Raw genomic sequence first — 22,448 nt, 5'->3', positions numbered from 1 at the left:
AAGATGCTGGTGGAGAGAAGCCCAGCCCCTCTGGTAATTGTAGAGGAAATCAGCAGGAGGTGAAGGGCAGGGACAGGGAGGGTTCAAAGAATCACTGAAATGCTGAGGAAAGACTTCCAGGGGATACTGAAAAGAAGAAACTGATGAGAGGCCAGAAGAGGTGGAGTCATTAGACTGAAGATGATAACTATGGCCATGAAGACAGAACGACTTCTAAAGAACAGGACCCCTATCCGAATCATCTAGATTTCCTCTGGTGCTCATTACTCCTGGCTCACACCAGCCACCTGAGACCTGTTTGTAGGCATGTGTTTACCCTTATCTGTGTGGAATGATTGAATGAGTGGGTATTAAAGATGATGGGATGGTAAACACCTAATGGAGTGCTGGGGCTCTAGGCAGGAAAGAAGACAGGACTGAAGATGAAAATGTGTCATTCTTTTGTGTAGAATTAACAATAGAAGTTAGAGAGAGGCTCAAAGGGGAGTAAAGAATCAAGCATTTAAGCCCACCTGTTCAAGGCAAAATGACCAAGTAGGGCCAGTAATATAAAGAGAAAAACTTGGATGAAACAGTCAAAGAACTAGGCTGGTACCATGTGATGAAGGTCAAGGTTGGAGAGATATTTAATAATGATGATGATGGTAATGGCTAGTATTTCTTGTGGAATAATTGTATGCTAGGAACACTGCTATATACTGTAAGTACATCATCCTAAATATTATAAATGCATTATCTCATGTACTGAAAACAATCCTGTGACATAAGCACTATTTATCACCATTTTACAGACAAGGCATTGTTGGCTAAGGGAGGCTAAGTAGCTTGCGTGACACAGCTAATCACATCACCAAGCCAAGACTTGGTTCCAGAGCCTCTAAGAACTTCTGCCTCCTCAAATGAGAGATCATGAGTATTAGTATCAAATACAACAGAGAGGTCCAGGACACTAAGAATACACACACACACACTCATACACACAGACTTTTTCACATATGCATGCAGGAATATGCACACACACATATACACATACACATAGTGTCACATGCATGCACACACTCATACACATATACACACATGCATACATTCTGTCACGCACATATATATAAGCATTCATGCACATACACTCACATGCATACACACAAACACATACATGCACACATATACACACACATATACACAGTCATTTCATTCTGAACAAAGGGGCTATCAGTATCCATTGAGAAATAACGTTTTCTCTCCAGTGGTGGAGGCAAAAAGAAGGTAGTTATTAGAGATACCGGGAAAGGACAGAGAGAAAATTAAGACATTGGGTGAGTTCGCTTTCAAGCAAAAAAGAAAAAATACTCAGTAAGGGAATTCAGGTGCTACAAAGTTCATGACTGCTGACATTTGTTAACATAATTATCTAAGAAGAAAGTCACATCTAAATGGGTAGCAAAGCAGATTACAGAAAGATGAGCTGAACACACACATCTATTCTTGGATATACATTGTCACCTTTGAACAGACATACTGGTGTTAATCCTAATGTTCTAAATCAGGGGTGGGCAAACAACTTGCGGCCCGTGGGCCAAATCTGCCAGCCACTTGTTTTTGTACAGTCCAGGAACTAGAATGCTTTTGATTCTTCTTAATGATTAAAAAAATCAAGAATACAATTTCTTAACAAATAAACATTATATGAGACTCCAATTTCAGAGTCTACACATAAAGTTTTATTGTCACACAGCCACATCATTTGTTTCCATGTTATCTATATCTGCCACCTCACTACACTGGCAGAGTTGAGCAGTTTTGGCAGAGACTTTATAGCTCACGAAGTGTGCGATATTTACTGTCTGGTCCTTTACAGAAAAAGGTGCCAGCCCCTATTCTACATCATCTCAATTATTTTAATTTTCAATACACATCACAAAGGAAATGAAATTATATACCTGGCAAAGGTGCTTTCTTAGTTCCCATGATGGGTATTTCCTTCCATAGATCTCCATCATTTTCATTCTCAGCTATCCAGGAATCAACAGGTAAACAAAATAGCTCATATGTGGCTATATTTTCAAGTCTAACTTCTTCCAGATACCACCTGGGATTCTTTCCAGTGTTGTCATGTCCAATACGTATTTTATAGATTTCACCAATATCTTTGAGATTAATCTGCAACACAAACGATAAAAGGGAACTAAAACTCCCTACATCTCCAATTTCCAAATTCATATTCCATTTTGAACTGACTACTTACTTTTTTGTCATAAATACTCCTTACTAATTTCCCTTAGAACCAGTTACTTCTAACACCATGAAATGCTGTTCTATATGGTGAAGCATGTATCCACTAACCATGGAAAAACCAATAAATTAAATCCAGCTAGTTTTCATTACATCCTTTTTTTTGGCAACTCACCATTGCTATCTTGCAATATACATATTTTATTGTAATTATCATTACACACTATTCATTCAGTGGTTAGACCTGAAGAATAAGACAATGCTATGCTCTGGTGTTATTAAGATTGAATTTTCCCATTACAGTGAGATCCTGAGGAAGAGACCATATGTACACCTAGATTTAAACTAGGGTTCACGCTGTGATTCTACAAAAGTGTTGGTAATATGATTGTATTCCTTTGCACCCCCCAGAACACATAATTATTCAGTATGACAAATATTCTAAGGTATTATTCATTATCCAGAATAAGCAATATTTTTCTTTTGAAAATTCCTACAGTGGTCATATGAAAAAAAAATGATCAATTACGTACTACATTAGTTTTCTATTTCTGTTGTAACAAATTACCACAGACTTAATTACTTAAAATAAGACCCATTTATTGTCTTCCAATTCCATGAGTCAGAAGTCCAGGCACCATGTGGCTCAGCTGAGCCTCTACTCAAGACCACACAGTCTGAGATCAAGGCACTGGGTGGGCTGGGCTCCTCTTTGGAGGCTCTGGGGAAGCTTCTGCTTCCAAGCTTATTCACGCTGTTGGCAGGATCCTGTTCCTTGTGGCTGTAGGATTGAGTTCCTTGTTTCCTTGACATGTGGCCCTCTGAATCTCCAAGTTACCAAAGGCACATCAAACCCTTCTTATGTTTGGAATTTCTGCTACCATTGGGAGAAAAGTGTTTGCTTTTAGAGGCATGTATAACTTAGAGTAGGCCCACCTGTATAAACCAGATTAATCTTCCTATTTTAAGGTCAGCTAATTAGTAACCTTAATTACGTTCTGCAAAATCTATTTGCCATGGAACATAACATAGTCATAAGATTAACACCAGTGCCAAAAATCATGAGGCCAAAATTCTGACTGCCACATACTATAATTAGAAACCATTTAATCTGCCTTCTGGTATTTCATCTGCCCTAATCCCCACAATGACCTGCAACATCTTTTCTCCCTTTGGTATTACCATAAATGGTCGCATCATCACAGAAATTACACCCGTTATCCAGACCTGCTACCTTTTTCTACTAAAATATTTTTCTTGATAATATCACCTTGGGTTGTCGTATTGGTGATAATTGTTCTGAATAAATTCTGTCCTGTAGCCAAAATGCTCTCTCGTCTAGGTGCACAGAGACAGAATCCATCAGAGTCAAGCTAAATAGTTGGTCCCCCTCCTATTATTTCTAGAACAATGTGATTATAGGAATTCTATCACGTAGAAAAAAATGTTAACATTGGTGCTTAGTTCAGATAAGTACAGGACTCCTAAAATCCCCCTCAAAGCTACTGATAGAAGGAAATATGATAGAAATCAGTAGCCAAGCTCCAGAATGCACCCTAAGGCAAAATAACATGGTCTCTTCGTAGAAATATGGAACCTCAGGTTTTGATATCAGACAGACCTGAGTCTGAAAGTTAGTTGCTTGTACCCTGGCTGGCTGTGTGAACTGCAGCAAGTTTTTCAACCTCTCTGAGCTTCAGTGCCCCCATCTGAATACTACAATAGTACCAATCTTACAAAGTATGATAGAAGTCAATAAATATAGCAGCTATTTTTTGAGTCAGAATTTTGTATTAATAACAAAAAGAAGTGGTCTAAATATATCTAATCTAAAGACAGGACAGAAAATGGGTCCAAGCACTCACAGAAAGAAATTAAAACTAAGTTTGGCCATCATAAGTGAAATTAAAATTGATAAACCCTGTGTCTAATTCTGTTGGTAATTCACAAATATACTTGTAAATAATAACTGAATAGTGTCATGGCATAGAAACTAAATTACCCATAGATTGTACATGCCTGGGTTAGCCAACTAGAACCAGAACCAAAATGACTGTACTATAGCATGGCTAATGCTATAGACTGCTTCCAAATTGCTTCTAATATATTAGTCAAATTAGTTTGAAACTGTTAGTTCTGGTTTAATAAATCAACCTGAGTCACTTCAGTTTTAATGAAATAAAAATGTAATATGCCTAGAAATTTTTCTTGCGTATAACTGTTTTTAGTTTTCTACATTTAACTTCCTACATTTGAAAGCACACAAAAAAGGACAGTGACTCCAAAATGTAGGATTTTTCTAACCAGGATACCCTAAACCCACATGAAACTGTAGTATTTTTTCAATAAATGGTAAATAAGTTATTTTTAAAACTTAAGTTCTAGGAGCAAATTTCATGTTGCGCAAAGTCTGTATCCTCTGTTTAAGACACTTTCATATGTTGGAGAAATACATTGGAACACCAATTAGCTTTGTGATCACTGAATTCAATCTGGGGCATTTTATCTTAACTCAGCATCTCAAGTCATCTAGGATAGTTCATTTTACATATTGATTGCCCTTCAAGGAAATACTATAGCTTTCAACTCAGGGCAGGAATGTAGAAGTATAAACTAGAAACTTGAGTTCTAACAAGTTAGAAACACTAAAAATTATCAGGGTAAATTTTAAGAGGAAGTGACACCACACACACACACAAAAACTCCCAAAGCATAGACTATTTGTTATATTATACAACATGAAAAATATGACACTCTTCTCCTCTACACATCCTGGGTAAAAATTTCTTATGAAAGAACTGGAAAATAAAACTTTCCTGGCTTAATGAGTAAATGATACTTAGATTTTTTTAAAAGGGTACAAGGGCTTTATGGCCTAGAGTATTCAGGTTTCCTTCTGAAACTAAACAGGGGTTCTTGGTTTAAAAAATGCTTTATTCTTTAGTCTTGGTGTCATTCACAAAGCTGAATTCAAAAGCCCTTTCCTAAAAAATCTTAAAAGACTTCAAGAATCTAAGTGATCTCAGATTCTAGTGGGGTTTTCCCTGCACAGAATAACATATTCTCCTAGTCCCGAACCCCTGATTCTGACCTTGACTTTCAGAGGGAGCAGATTTCTCACACATGTAATTATCTAGAGTTATGATGCCTCTGAAGATTTAGGAGCTACTAGCTCTAAATAATTCTGGGTACCTTAAATACCCTTGTCTTACTTTCTTGAGAAAATTTAAACTTAAGTCTTAAGTTTCAGTCTTACGTCTTTAGACTTAAGTCCTTTGTTCATTTTTAGCATTCCCCACTAGACCCTTAACTCCTTGAGGATCTGAGCTCTGTCTTTCTTTTCCTTACCCTTAGTATTTACACAAAATTTGGCAGAGAATAGACTGCTTTAAACATATGTTAAATAAACCATATAGCTGTTGATTTTTTTCATTTCATGTGTTTCCTTCATTCTCTTTGGCTTCTATCAAAATTTTAGTGGGCATAAAAATCCGATAATAATTTGCAAAGTTTTGATGATGTGTTATAACAGTCTCCTTATAAGTATCTGAGCCCCAGTAACTGGGAAAATGTTCTTATTAACACTTTGATGCTTGTGTGTGTGTTTTTTTAATTTAACAATAACAGTTTGTAATCCAATTAGTTGCTATTTAAATGAATGAAAAATATGGCTTATATTTCATTATGAAGTCTATATTTTCAACAGTGAATGATTTCTATTGGAAAACGAAGTCCTGATATCTTTATAAAGGAGTTGTGTGATTAAGGTTAAAGCCAAGTTCCCCTAATATGGATCTTTAACTTTTTCTAACATAGCAGTCATATTTCTCCTGGATTTTGAAGTAAATCTTGATACATCTTGGCAAAATATAAATGGATTGTAATCAATTCTTTATGTAGTTTCCACTTTTATTCTAGAAGGGTAACTTATTTTGACCTAACTTTCTAGCAACAACAATAATAAATTCTGCTTGAAGACACTGTAAAACAAACAAAGCAGGCAGCAAAGCCAGGGATTTGACCTTAAATGAGGGAGAAAAGACCTTACCCTTGAAAATAGCCAATATCTATATTTGTATAGCTTTTTGCCTGAGGGCATTTCCAATTCTACAAGAAACAACAAGGCTAAAACTCAAGCAGAAACACACAGTCTAATCTGCTGAAGAATGGGCAGAATGAACTTGGAACTAATTTGGAACTACCAGAGAAGCTGGAAATTAAGAAGGGAGATCCCAGAAAGGAGGGAACAAAAGTGGGTGATACAAATCTGCATGTAAATGCCAGTCAAATCCTAGACCAATGACTACACTATTCACATGCAGGTATGACTGCAAGTAGCTCAGAGAGAAAACAAGTCAGAAGGCTAAAATAACTGAGTGGCAATTCTAGCTGTTACTTACCACAAGTGACTTTAGAAAAAAGACTTTAAAGTTTGAGTTACACCAAGTTATAAAAGCATGATAAATTCCCAAGGCTTTCCATCAAATCCCTAGAAGTACCGTCCATTAGAAATGACAACTACATCTCTTTACTAAAAAGATTCTCTCAAGACTAAGGATAAAGCTGAAATAGCCCTGTCTTAACAAGGCATAAAAACAAACCCCTACATTCGAGGTGATCCACAAATTAACAGCACTCAACATTCTTCAGAAGAATATAACAGAATACAGAGTTACTGCACTATTATCAACAAGGTCTAGTATGCAATCAAAATTACTAGACGTATGAACAAACTGCATAATGTCAATAGAAAAAGGAGTTAATAAAAATAGACCTGCAAATAACATGGATGTTGGAATTAGCAGACAAGGATATTAAAATATAGTAAATATGCCATATAATCCACAGGAAAAGAGGAATATAATGAGTAAAGAGACAAGCATTGTCAAGTGCTATCTAGAAATTATATTAAAAAAGTGAAAATCCTAGATCTAGAAAATACAATGTGAAATAATAATTAATGGAATAAAATAACCAATTAGACATAAAAAAGTCAGTAAACTTGAAGACAGTTAATAGAAATTATCCATATTGAAATATACAATAAAAAATTAGTAAAACAATTTAACAGCATCTCAGCAACCTATGAGACAGTATCAATTAAACTAACATATATATAATTAGACTCCTGGAAGGAAAGAAGAGATTGAATAGAGCAGAAAAAATACTTAAATATTTATTAAAATTTTTCAATTTTGGTGAAAAACAGCAACCCACAGAAAAAGCAATCATGGTGAATCTCAAGCAAAATATATATAAAGAAAATCACACCTAGTAAGATCATAGTAACTGATGAAAAGGAAAGAAAAACTCTTAAAAGCAGACAAAGAAAAATACTATTTTTATATAGGCGAATAGTAGTAGGAATAGTGGCTATTTTTGCTTTAGAAATAATGCAGGCCCGAATACAATGAAGCATCTTTTAAGTTCTAAGAACAAATGAACATTGTCAAACTGAAGTTTTATATCTAGCAAAAAATATTCTTTAAAAATGAAGGTAAAGGGGGGAGGAGCCAAGATGGCCGAATAGGAACAGCTCTGGTCTACAGCTCCCAGCGCGAGTGACGCAGAAGACGGGTGATTTCTGCATTTCCATCTGAGGTACCGTGTTCATCTCACTAGGGAGTGCCAGACAGTGGGCGCAGGTCAGTGGGTGAGCGCACCGTGCACCAGCCGAAGCAGGGGCGAGGCATTGCCTCACTCGGGAAGCGCAGGGGGTCAGGGAGTTCCCCTTCCAGGGGTGACAGACGGCACCTGGAAAATCGGGCCACTCCCACCCGAATACTGTGCTTTTCCGACGGGCTTAGGAAACGGTGCCCCAGGAGAGTATAGCCCACACCTGGCTCAGAGGGTCCTACGCCCACGGAGTCTCGCTGATTGCTAGCACAGCAGTCTGAGATCAAACAGCAAGTCGGCAGCGAGGCTGGGGCAGGGGCGCCCGCCATTGTCCAGGCTCGCTTAGGTAAACAAAGCAGCCTGGAAGCTTGAACTGGGTGGAGCCCACCACAGCTCAAGGAGGCCTGCCTGCCTCTGTATGCTCCACCTCTGGGGGCAGGACACAGACAAACAAAAAGACAGCAGTAACCTCTGCAGACTAAAATGTCCCTGTCTGACAGCTGTGAGGAGAGCAGTGGTTCTCCCAGCACGCAGCTGGAGATCTGAGAACGGGCTGACTGCCTCCTCACGTGGGTCCCTGACCCCTGACCCCCGAGCAGCCTAACTGGGAGGCACCCCCCAGCAGGGGCAGACTGACACCTCACACGGCCGGCCAGGTACTCCAACAGACCTGCAGCTGAGGGTTCTGTCTGTTAGAAGGAAAACTAACAGAAAGGACATCCACACCAAAAACCCATCTGTACATCACCATCATCAAAGACCAAAAGTAGATAAAACCACAAAGATGTGGAAAAAACAGAGCAGAAAAACTGGAAACTCTAAAAAGCAGAGTACCTCTCCTCCTCCAAAGGAACGCAGTTCCTCACCAGCAACGGAACAAAGCTGGACGGAGAATGACTTTGACGAGCTGAGAGAAGAAGGCTTCAGACGATCAAATTACTCCGAGCTACAGGAGGATATTCAAACCAAAGGCAAAGAAGTTGAAAACTTTGAAAAAAATTTAGAAGAATGTATAACTAGAATAACCAATACAGAGACGTGCTTAAAGGAGCTGATGGAGCTGAAAACCAAGGCTCGAGAACTACGTGAAGAATGCAGAAGCCTCAGGAGCCGATGCGATCAAATGGAAGAAAGGGTATCAGCCCTGGAAGATGAAATGAATGAAATGAAGCGAGAAGGGAAGTTTAGAGAAAAAAGAATAAAAAGAAATGGGCAAAGCCTCCAAGAAATGTGGGACTATGTGAAAAGACCAAATCTACGTCTGATTGGTGTACCTGAAAGTGACGGAGAGAATGGAAACAAGTTGGAAAACACTCTGCAGGATATTATCCAGGAGAACTTCCCCAATCTAGCAAGGCAGGCCAACATTCAGATTCAGGAAATACAGAGAATGCCACAAAGATACTCCTCGAGAAGAGCAACTCCAAGACACATAATTGTCAGATTCACCAAAGTTGAAATGAAGGAAAAAATGTTAAGGGCAGCCAGAGAGAAAGGTCGGGTTACCGTCAAAGGGAAGCCCATCAGACTAACAGTGGATCTCTCGGCAGAAACCCTACAAGCCAGAAGAGAGTGGGGGCCAATATTCAACATTCTTAAAGAAAAGAATTTTCAACCCAGAATTTCATATCCTGCCAAACTAAGCTTCATAAGTGAAGGAGAAATAAAATACTTTACAGACAAGCAAATGCTGAGAGATTTTGTCACCACCAGGCCTGCCCTAAAAGAGCTCCTGAAGGAAGCGCTAAACATGGAAAGGCACAACCGGTACCAGGCACTGCAAAATCATACCGAAATGTAAAGACCATCGAGACTAGGAAGAGACTGCATCAACTAATGAGCAAAATATCCAGCTAACATCATAATGACAGGATCAAATTCACACATAACAATATTAACTTTAAATGTAAATGGACTAAATGCTCCAATTAAAAGACACAGACTGGCAAACTGGATAAAGACTCAAGACCCATCAGTGTGCTGTATTCAGGAAACCCATCTCACGTGCAGAGACACACATAGGCTCAAAATAAAAGGATGGAGGAAGATCTACCAAGCAAATGGAAAACAAAAAAAGGCAGGGGTTGCAATCCTAGTCTCTGATAAAACAGACTTTAAACCAACAAAGATCAAAAGAGACAAAGAAGGCCATTACATAATGGTAAAGGGATTAATTCAACAAGAAGAGCTAACTATCCTAAATATATATGCACCCAATACAGGAGCAACCAGATTCATAAAGCAAGTCCTGAGTGACCTACAAAGAGACTTAGACTCCCACACATTAATAATGGGAGACTTTAACACCCCACTATCAACATTAGACAGATCAACGAGACAGAAAGTCAACAAGGATACCCAGGAATTGAACTCAGCTCTGCACCAAGCGGACCTAATAGACATCTACAGAACTCTCCACCTCAAATCAACAGAATATACATTTTTTTCAGCACCACACCACACCTATTCCAAAATTGACCATATACTTGGAAGTAAAGCTCTCCTCAATAAATGTAAAAGAACAGAAATTGTAACAAACTGTCTCTCAGATCACAGTGCAATCAAGCTAGAACTCAGGATTAAGAATCTCACTCAAAACCGCTCAACTACGTGGAAACTGAACAACCTGCTCCTGAATGACTACTGGGTACATAACGAAATGAAGGCAGAAATAAAGATGTTCTTTGAAACCAACGAGAACCAAGACACAACATACAAGAATCTCTGGGATGCATTCAAAGCAGTGTGTAGAGGGAAATTTATAGCACTAAATGCCCACAAGAGAAAGCAGGAAAGATCCAAAATTGACACCCTAACATCACAATTAAAAGAACTAGAAAAGCAAGAGCAAACACATTCAAAAGCTAGCAGAAGGCAAGAAATAATTAAAATCAGAGCAGAACTGAAGGAAATAGAGACACAAAAAACCCTTCAAAAAATAAATGAATCAAGGAGCTGGTTTTTTGAAAGGATCAACAAAATTGATAGACCGCTAGCAAGATTAATAAAGAAAAAAAGAGAGAAGAATCAAATAGATGCAATAAAAAATGATAAAGGAGATATCACCACCGATCCCACAGAAATACAAACTACCATCAGAGACTATTACAAACACCTCTATGCAAATAAACTGGAAAATCTAGAAGAAATGGATAAATTCCTCAACACATACACCCTCCCAAGACTAAACCAGGAAGAAGTTGAATCTCTGAATAGACCAATAACAGGAGCTGAAATTGTGGCAATAATCAATAGCTTACCAACCAAAAAAAGTCCAGGACCAGATGGGTTTACAGCCGAATTCTACCAGAGGTACAAGGAGGAGCTGGTACCATTCCTTCTGAAACTATTCCAATCAATAGAAAAAGAGGGAATCCTCCCTAACTCATTTTATGAGGCCAGCATCATCCTGATACCAAAGCCTGGCAGAGACACAACAAAAAAAGAGAATTTTAGACCAATATCCTTGATGAACATTGATGCAAAAATCCTCAATAAAATACTGGCAAACAGAATCCAGCAGCACATCAAAAAGCTTATCCACCATGATCAAGTGGGCTTCATCCCTGGGATGCAAGGCTGGTTCAATATACGCAAATCAATAAATGTAATCCAGCATATAAACAGAACCAAAGACAAAAACCACATGATTATCTCAATAGATGCAGAAAAGGCCTTTGACAAAATTCAACAACCCTTCATGCTAAAAACTCTCAATAAATTAGGAATTGATGGGATGTATCTCAAAATAATAAGAGCTATTTATGACAAACCCACAGCCAATATCATACTGAATGGGCAAAAACTGGAAGCATTCCCTTTGAAAACTGGCACAAGACAGGGATGCCCTCTCTCACCACTTCTATTCAACATAGTGTTGGAAGTTCTGGCCAGGGCAATTAGGCAGGAGAAGGAAATCAAGGGTATTCAATTAGGAAAAGAGGAAGTCAAATTGTCCCTGTTTGCAGACGACATGATAGTATATCTAGAAAACCCCATTGTCTCAGCCCAAAATCTCCTTCAGCTGATAAGCAACTTCAGCAAAGTCTCAGGATACAAAATCAATGTGCAAAAATCACAAGCATTCTTATACATCAATAACAGACAAACAGAGAGCGAAATCATGAGTGAACTCTCATTCACAATTGCTTCAAAGAGAATAAAATACCTAGGAATCCAACTTACAAGGGATGTGAAAGACCTCTTCAAGGAGAACTACAAACCACTGCTCAAGGAAATAAAAGAGGATACAAACAAATGGAAGAACATTCCATGCTCATGGGTAGGAAGAATCAATATCATGAAAATGACCATCCTTCCCAAGGTAATTTACAGATTCAATGCCATCCCCATCAAGCTACCAATGACTTTCTTCACAGAATTGGAAAAAACTACTTTCAAGTTCATATGGAACCAAAAAAGAGCCCGCATCGCCAAGTCAATCCTAAGCCAAAAGAACAAAGCTGGAGGCATCACACTACCTGACTTCAAACTATACTACAAGGCTACAGTAACCAAAACAGCATGGTACTGGTACCAAAACAGAGATATAGATCAATGGAACAGAACAGAGCCGTCAGAAATAATGCCACATATCTACAAGTATCTGATCTTTGACAAACCTGACAAAAACAAGAAATGGGGAAAGGATTCCCTATTTAATAAATGGTGCTGGGAAAACTGGCTAGCCATATGTAGAAAGCTGAAACTGGATCCCTTCCTTACACCTTATACAAAAATCAATTCAAGATGGATTAAAGACTTAAATGTTAGACTAAAACCATAAAAACCCTAGAAGAAAACCTAGGCAATACCATTCAGGACATAGGCATGGGCAAGGACTTCATGTCTAAAACACCAAAAGCAATGGCAACAAAAGCCAAAATTGACAAATGGGATCTAATTAAACTCAAGAGCTTCTGCACAGCAGAAGAAACTACCATCAGAGTGAACAGGCAACCTACAAAATGGGAGAAAATTTTCGCAACCTACTCATCTGACAAAGGGCTAATATCCAGAATCTACAATGAACTCCAACAAATTTACAAGAAAAAAACAAACAACCCCATCAAAAAGTGGGCGAAGGACATGAACAGACACTTCTCAAAAGAAGACACTTATGCAGCCAAAAAACACATGAAAAAATGCTCACCATCACTGGCCATCAGAGAAATGCAAATCAAAACCACAATGAGATACCATCTCACACCAGTTAGAATGGCAATCATTAAAAAGTCAGGAAACAACAGGTGCTGGAGAGGATGTGGAGAAATTGGAACACTTTTACACTGTTGGTGGGACTGTAAACTAGTTCAACCCTTGTGGAAGTCAGTGTGGCGATTCCTCAGGGATCTAGAACTAGAAATTCCATTCGACCCAGCCATCCCATTACTGGGTATATACCCAAAGGACTATAAATCATGCTGCTATAAAGACACATGCACACGTATGTTTATTGTGGCATTATTCACAATAGCAAAGACTTGGAACCAACCCAAATGTCCAACAATGATAGACTGGATTAAGAAAATGTGGCACATATACACCATGGAATACTATGCAGCCATAAAAAATGATGAGTTCACGTCCTTTGTAGGGACATGGATGAAACTGGAAATCATCATTCTCAGTAAACTATCGCAAGAACAAAAAACCAAACACCGCATATTCTCACTCATAGGTGGGAATTGAACAATGAGAACACATGGACACAGGAAGGGGAACATCACACTCTGGGGACTGTTGTGGGGTGGGGGGAGGGGGGAGGGATAGCATTGGGAGATATACCTAATGCTAGATGACGAGTTGGTGGGTGCAGCACACCAGCATGGCACATGTATACATATGTAACTTACCTGCACATTGCGCACATGTACCATAAAACCTAAAGTATAATAATAATAATAATAATAATAAAAGAAAATAAAAAATAAAAAAATAAAAATGAAGGTAAAATGAATATCTTTTCATTAAAAAAAGCAAAGAAACTAGCCAACTTGTACTATAAAAAATGCAAAGAGAAGTTCTTCAGGTTTAAGAGAAATAATACAAGATGGATATGTAAATGTATAGCAAAAAATGAGAAGCATGGATATAGTAAATATACTATACATAAAAGAGTATACATAAACCACAATTTTTCTTCTTTTATTAAATTTTATGCAAATCAATGGACTGTTTAAAGCAGATATAATGAGGAATAGGATGTTTTATGTTTTATGGGGTTTGTAATATATGTAGAAATAAAATACATAACAGTAATAGCACAAGGGGTTGAAGGGATATGAATGGGATAGCACTTGTTAAAGTTTATTCTATGTGATAAGAATGCATATTGTAATGTGTACAAAAACCACCAAAAACAAAAAACAGGCACAGGTAATAAGCCAAAGGAGAAGATACTATTGAATGGTAAAAAAAAAAAAAAAAAGAAACAATAGGTTATCCCAAAAAAGAGAAAGAAAGAAGAAACAAAATAATACAAGATTGAGATATCCAGAATATATAAAGAATTCTAAAACAACAATAACGTGCAGCCACTATGGGAAAACATTTGGTAGTTCCCATCATGTTAAATATAGTATTACCATATGACCCAACATTCCACTGCTGGGTATATACCCAAAAGAATTGAAAACAGGTATTCAGACAAATACTTGTACATAAATATTCAAAGCAACAAAGTCTATGCAGCCAAAATGTGGATACAAACCAAATGTCCAACAATTGATGAATTTATCAACAAATTGTGATATATACAAACAAAGGAACATTATTCAGCCATAAAAAGAAGTGAAGTACTGATATATGCTTCAACACGGATAAAACTCAAAAAACATGATGCTAAGGGAGACAAGTCAAATAAAAAAGACCATGTACTCAATGAGCCCATTGATATAAAATATCTAGAAGTAGTTGAAGAGGCAGAAAACAGATTACTGGTTGCCAGCTCTGAAAGGGAGGGGGGAATGGAGAGTAATTGCTGAATGTGTACAGAGTTTTTCTTTTGGCATGATGAAAATGTTTTGGAACTAGACAGGGTAGTGGCTGCATAACATGAACCACTAAATGTACTAACTGCCACTGAATGGTATGTTTCAAAATGGTTAATTGTATGCTATGTGAATTTCAACTCAATTTTTTATAAAAGTAAATGGATCCAACTTTTTATTTAAATGGCAGAGATTATCAGACTGGATTACAAAGGTAACATCTAACAATATGCTATATATAAAAACTGTACTGTATAAAGATACAGACAGCTAAAAAAGGAAAGGATGGAAAAATGAGATACCGAGAAAACACAAAGCATAAGAAATCTGCATGTGTATATTAACATTAGATAACGGTGACTTTAAGAATAGAAGTATTACTAGAAATACAGAAGGTCAGTGGGGGAAGGGGGGAGGGATAGCATTAGGAGATATACCTAATGTAAATGACGAGTTAATGGGTGCAGCACACAAACATGGCACATGTATAAATATGTAACAAACCTGCACGTTGTGCACATGTACCCCAGAACTTAAAGTATAAAAAAAAAAAAGAAATACAGAAGGTCATTTTATGACAAAAGAGTCAATTCAGCAAGTAGATATAATAATCCTAAATGTGAAGGTACCTACTAATAGAGCTTAAAAACAGGAGGAAAAAACTTGATAGAAATAAAAGGGATAGACTAATACGCAATCATAGTTGGCGATTTTAACATCTTCTCTCAATAATTGATAGATATTTACAAAAAATAAGTAGGAATATAGAAGACTATCAGTACTATCAACCAACTTGCCCTAACTGACATTGAGTACATTATATCCAAAAGCTTCAGAATACATACTCTTTTTTTTAATTCTAAGCACATCGAGATGCATAGCTTTTCCAAATTAAATGGATATAAAATTTTAATTCAGAGAAATTTATACCGGTTTATGGGAGAAAGTGCTGTCCTTTCCCCCTCCCCAGAATCATTCCACATGATCTGTTGATATAATTCTTAGTAAATTTTGGATCAAATAATTGAGAAATCCAGTGACTTTTCTCACCAGATAAGGGAAAAATCTAGTGAATTAAAGTCTCTCTGCTTATTTATCCAAATGATTTTTTAATATTTACTTGGTTCAGTCAGTTCTTAAGAACATATACATTTGTTGATCTTTCTGTATTATTTTTGGAATGATCATAGATATACCAGAGGTAAAATGGTGTCAAATACCTATCCTGAACATCCAGGGAGCCTCCTTATATTCATCTAGAACCCTGATTATGTAATTCCATCATAAATATGTCAAAAGTCAGATGTTCTCTCGATGTTCTGTCTCCTCCAAAAACATATTTGTGATTCTTCTGCTTTGTACACTTTATTAATATCATTAATATAAATTTGTATTGATTGTATTTGTAATGGATGCTTTTATTTTCTGGTTTCATCTAATTCTTTAATTTCTCAACAAACCATATTTTTAAAAATATATGCTCTATTTCCCAAAGTTCCCACGATGTTTTGGAAAACATTTTGGTGGAGCAAGAACATATGGCATTAGCCATTGGCAGGAAGCAGAGGCAGGTTTACCATGAAGGTTTACATTTCAAGCCCAGCAAAACCAAATCCACCTCCTATCTAGAAATTATATATAGTCATGCACTGCATAACAACATTTGGGTCAATGATGGATTGCATATATGCAGTGGTCTTGTAAGATTATAATGGACCTGACAGGAGTTTGAGATCAGCATGGCCAACATGGCAAAACCCTGTCTCTACTAAAAATACAAAAATTAGCCAGGCATGGTGGTGGGTGCCTGTAATCCCAGCTACTCAGCAGGCTGAGGCGGGAGAATCGCTTGAGCCTGGTGGGGCGGACGTTGCAGTGAGCCGAGATCGCACCACTGCACTCCAGCCTGGGTGACAGAGCGAGACTCCATCTCAAAAAAAAAGAAGAGGAAGAAGAAGAAGATTATAATGGACCTGAAAATTTTTTATTGCTTAGTGACATCGTAGCCGTCATAATGACGTAGGGAACACATTACTCACGTGGTTGTGGTGATGTTGGTGTAAACAAACCTACCGCACTGCAAGTCATATAAAAGTATAGCACATACAATTACGTAAAGTACATACTTGATAATGATAATGTCACAGTCTGTTGGTGTTGTAATAAAGGAATACCTGAGGCTGGAGAATTCATAAAGAAAACAGGTTTATTTGGCTCCTGTTCTACAGACTACACAAGAAGCACAGCACTAGCATCCTCTTCTCATGAGGGTTTCAGGAAGCTTCTACTCCTGGCAGAAGGCAAAGAGGAGGCCTGCCGAGATCACATGGTAAGAAAAGAAGCAAAAGAGAGAGGGGGAAGGTGCCAAGGTCTTTTTACCAACTAGTTCTCTTGAGAATTAAGATCAGGAACTCATTCACACTTGAGAGAATGGCACAAAGCCATTCATGAGAGATCCACCTTGATGCCCCAAAGACCTCTCACAGGCCCCATCTCCAACCCTGGGGGTCAGATTTCAACAGGAGGCTTGGTGGGGCCAAACGAATCATTTCCAAACCATAGTAGCTAATAAATGGCTATGCTACTGGTTTATATATTTACTATGCTATACTTTTAATTATTATTTTAGAGTACATTTCTACTTATTTTTTAACACTAACTGTAAAACAGCCTCAGGCAGGTCCTTCAGGAGGTATCCAGAAGAAGGCATCGTTATCATAGGAGATGACAGCTCCATGCATGTTTTTGTCACTGAAGACCTTCCAGTGGGACAAGATACAGAGGTGAAAGATGGTGATATTCATGATCCTGACCCTGTGTAGGCCCAGGCTAATGTGTCCGTCTATATCTTATTTTTAACAAAAAAGCTTAAAAAGTAGAAAAAAATAATTACTAACTACTTTTTTTTTTTTGAGACGTAGTTTTGCTCTTGTCACCCAAGCTGGAGTGCAGTGGTGTGATCTCAGCTCACTGCTACCTCCGCCTTCCAGGTTCAAGAGCTTCTTCCACCTCAGCCTCCCGAGTAGCTGAGATTAAAAGTGCCTTCCACCACGCCTGGCTAATTTTTGTATTTTTAGTAGAGACAGTGTTTCACCATGTTGGCCAGGCTGGTCTGGAACTCCCAACCTCAGGTGATCTGCCGTCTCGGCCTCTCTTAATTACTTTCAAAAATAAAAAATGTAGCCTGGCACAGTGGTTCACGCCTGTAATCCCAGCACTTTGCGAGGCTGAGGCAGGAGGATTACTTGAGCCCAGGAGTTCAAGACCAGCCTAGGCAACATGGTGAAACCCCATCTCTAGAAAAACATTTAAAAATTAGCCTGGCATGGTGGCACGCGCCTGGAGTCCAGCAACTTGGGAGGAGGCTGAGGTGGGAGGATCACCTGAGCCTGGGAGGTGGAGGCTGCAGTAAGTCACGATTGTACCACTGCACTCCAGCCTGGGCAACAGAGTGAAATCTTGTCTCAAAAAAAAAAAACATAAAGAAAATATTTTTGTACCGCTGTACAATGTGTTTGTGTTTCAAGCTGTGTTATTACAGAAAAATCAAACAGTAAGCTAAGGTTACTTTGTTATTGATGAAAGAAAAATATTTTTTATAAATCTAGTGTAGGCTTGGTGTCCAGTATTTACATAAATTGGTGTACAGTAATGTTCTAGGCCTTCACATTCACTCACCACTCACTCACTTCCTCATCCAGAGCTACTTCCAGTCCTGCAAGCTCCATTCATGGTAAGTGCCCTGTACAGGTATACAATTTTTTATCTTTCATATCATATTTTTACCGTACCTTTTCTATGTTTAGACACATAAGTCATTATTATTGTGTTACAAGTGCCTACAGTACTTAGTAGTACAGGTGCAAGGCCTAGAATCAATAGGTAATCCCATATAGCATAGGCGAGTAGCAGGCTAGACCATCTAGGTTTGTGCAAGTGCACTCTATGATGTTTATGCAATGACAAAATTACCTGCTGACACATTTGTCAGAGATATCCCCATCATTAAGCAAGGCATGGCTGTATTAAACTTTGAACATGAAGCAGGAAAAGTTTAATGCAGATCCTTTTAATGGTCTTCTTTGTAAATATTTTGTAGGGTTTGGATTGAGTGACATATATCATGAGGACTTGGCAATTCTCTTAAAGTTTGTAAAAATACATTAAATTGGAGACTGAATTTATAATTGCATTATTTGATGTAAAAAATATTTCTGCAATTTTCATGGAAGTTTAAACTTTGCTGTCATACTTAAGCAACTCATATTTATATTGATGACAGAAATGCTTTATAATGGTTATTCTCTAAAAACTGAAACAACTTGTATCTTCAAAGAAATATCATGGAACAAAGAACTCCAAAGTAGGCAAAGCTAACAATTTCAATTATGCATAGACTTTTGAGGTTAGACAGAAGATAAATCAGTGCTATCCCTCAAAAGCATTCCTCCAGGAGGTGGCAATGATAATGCAGACAATGTGGGGGGCACAGCCATCTACATTATTCTCCAAGTACTGCATCAAGGACTTGTCCTTCTGTTCATGATGCCCTTCCTTTACATTTTTGCCTACAAAAATGTTTCTCACTCTTTAAGATTCTGCTCAAATGCCAGCTTCTCAAATGTGGTTGCTTATCCCGTGTGTTTTAAACCTGAGTCAACTGTCAGGCTAAGCTGCCTTTTTCTCTAGTCAACCATCTCTTATTACATCTTTTTTTGTTTTTTGTCTTTGTTTTTAATTTTGAGTCAGGCTCACTCTGTCACCAAGGCTGGAGTGCAGTGGTTACAATCATGCTTCACTGCAGCTTCGAATTCCTGGGCTCAAGTGATCCTACTGCCTCAGCCTCCCAAGTAACGAGGACTACAGGTGCAAGCCATTGCACCAGGCTGATTTCTTTTGTGGAGACAGGGTCTTGCCATGTTGCCCAGGCTGGTCTCAAGATCCTGGCTTCAAGCATTCATCCTCTGCTCTGCCCCCCAAAGTGGAATTACAGGCGTGAGCCATCCTATTATATCTCTTATATAGCTCAAGCAAAATATGTAAAGGAAAACTTGATACAACTAAAGAAAAATAAACATAGCCACAAGTATTGTTGGAAACCACAACATCCATCTCTCAAAACTTAATAAAACAACTGGACAGAAAATCATGAAAGATATAGAACTAATACCAACAACCAGCAGGGTCTAATAGACATGTATAGAACACTCCACGCAACAGGTAAGAGTTGTCTGTCATATACGTAGTTTGCAAATATTTTGTCCCATCTGAAGTGTGTCTTTTCATTCTTTTAACGAGGTTTTTCACATATAAAAGTTTTTAATTCTGATGAAGCCCAATTTAATCACTTTTTTCTTTGATGGATCATGCTTTTTGTGTCTAAAAACACAATAACACATGCCCAAGAACTCTAATCTCTATGCTTTTTATTTCCTGAACTTTTACCACTGTATTGAATAAGAATGTTGAAGGCAAGCAGTTTTGTCTTGCAAAACTTTTCCATTAGGAAAAAAGCATTCAGCTTTTTGCCATTAAGAATAGTATTAGTGGCCTGGCGCGGTGACTCACGCCTGTATGCCCAGCACTTTGGGAGACAGAGGCGGGCGGATCACGAGGTCAGGAGATCGAGACCATCCTGGCTAACACAGTGAAACCTCGTCTCTCTCAAATTAGCCGGCCACGGTGGCGGGCGCCTGCAGTCCCAGCTACTCCGGAGGCTGAGACAGGAGAATGGCGTGAACCCGGGAGGCGGAGCTTGCCGTGAGCGGAGATCGCGCCACTGCACTCCAGCCTGGGCGACAGAGCGAGCCTCCATCTCATTAAAAAAAAAAAAAAAAAAAGAATAGCGTTAGCTCTGAGTATTTGTAGATGCTCTTTGTCAAGTTGATATTCGCGTTTTTTCTGAGAGTTTTAAAAATTATGAATGGGTGTTGAATTTTGTCAAATGCTACTTCTGCATCAATTAACATGATCATACAATTTTTCTTTCTTAGCCTATTAATATAATAGGTTACGACTGACTCATTTTCAAATGTTTAAGCAGAGTTGTATGCCTGGATAAATCCTACTTGGTCATGGTATATAATTCTTTTTTTGTAGATTACTGAATTCTATTTGGTAATATTTTGTTAAGGACTTTTGTATCTATACTCATGAGGAAAAACAGTCTGTGGTTTCCCATTTTTGGGGATGTGTTTATCTCGTTTTAGTGATCAACGTAATAATGGCTTCATAGAATGAGTTAGACAGTATTCCCACTTCTTCTGATTTCCAGTAAGGATTGTTCAAAACTAATAATTCTTTAAATATTTGGTAGGATTCTCTAGTGAAACCATCTATGGGCCTAGAGAGTCTTCTCTGGGAGTTTCTAAATTAAAAATTCAATTTCCTTGCTGATTATAGGGTTATTCAAATTATCTACTTCAATCTATTTCATATTGGGTGAGTTGTACTCGTTTGTTTTTTTGAGGAAGTGATCCATTTTATCTAAGCTGGCAAACTGAGTAAAATTGTTTGTGGTGTTCCCTTATTTCCTTTACAACGTCTGCAATATCTATAGTGATAACCTCTGTTTCATTTCTAATATTAGTAATTCATCTTCTCTTTTTTAATTTGTTAGGTTTACTAGAAGCTAAAAGCTCATATTAAAAAAACACACAATCCAATTAGAAAATGGGCAAATGATATAGCGATATTTTACCAAAGAGGATGTATGGATGGCAAATAAGCATATGAAAAGATGTTTTGCATTAAAGAAATGCAAATTAAGACCACAATGAGATATCACTGCACAGCTTTATTAGGATAGCTAAAATAAAAGTTTAGTGACTATCAAATGTTTGCAGGGATGGAAAAAAAATCCAGATCTCTCATATGTTGTTGATGGAGATAAAATAGTACAGTCTGGAAAATACTTTGACAGTTTCCATAATACACTACCATACAATCTAGCAATTGCATTCCTGGGAATTTATCCCAGAGAAATGGAAAACCATGTCCTCACAAAGTCTCGTACATATTTATTTTAGCAACTTTATTTATAACAGCCCCAAACTGGAAATGAGCAAAATGTCCTTCAATAGGTGAATGGTTAGATAAACTGTCATACATTCATACCATAAAATATTACTCAGCAATAAAAAGAAGCAAACTGGCTGGGCGTGGTGGCTTATGCCTGTAATCCCAGTATTTTTGGAGGCCAAGGTGGGTGGACCACTTGAGCTCAGGAGTTCAAGACCAGCCTGGTCAACATGGTGAAACCCTGTCTCTACTAAAAACACAAAAATTACCTGGTGTGGTGCCACATGCCTGTAATCCCAGCTGCTCAGGAGGCTGAGGCATGAGAATTGCTTAAACATGGGAGGCAGAGGTTGCAGTGACCCAAGATGGCACCACTGCACTCCAGTCTGGGCGACACAGGGAGACTCCGTCTCAAAAAATAAAAAAATAAAAAAAAAGAGTGCCAGTCTTAAAAGATCACATGCTACATGATTCCAATTATATAACATTCTAAACATTATTGAGATATAAAAGAGAAGCATGTTTGGCAGAGATGATGGTAGGTAGGGTGGAGGTGGGGGAGCTGTGACTGTAAAGGGACAGCACCCACCA

At 38.0% G+C, this 22,448-nt stretch overlaps 1 protein-coding gene across 1 annotated transcript in view; it reads right to left on the bottom strand.

Annotated features, from left to right (window-relative positions):
- RP1 (RP1 axonemal microtubule associated) overlaps positions 1–22,448 on the bottom strand; it is a 341,437-nt gene that overhangs the window by 32,217 nt on the left and 286,772 nt on the right. Inside the window, exon 28 of the mRNA XM_063669462.1 lies at positions 1,938–2,157. Coding sequence (XP_063525532.1) covers positions 1,938–2,157 — 220 coding nt within the window. The remainder of the gene's footprint in view (positions 1–1,937; positions 2,158–22,448) is intronic.

The sequence above is a fragment of the Pongo pygmaeus genome, chromosome 7, assembly GCF_028885625.2.
Source record: "Pongo pygmaeus isolate AG05252 chromosome 7, NHGRI_mPonPyg2-v2.0_pri, whole genome shotgun sequence".
NCBI classification, from domain to species: Eukaryota; Metazoa; Chordata; class Mammalia; order Primates; family Hominidae; genus Pongo; species Pongo pygmaeus.
This window is presented reverse-complemented; position numbering and strand designations above follow the sequence as displayed.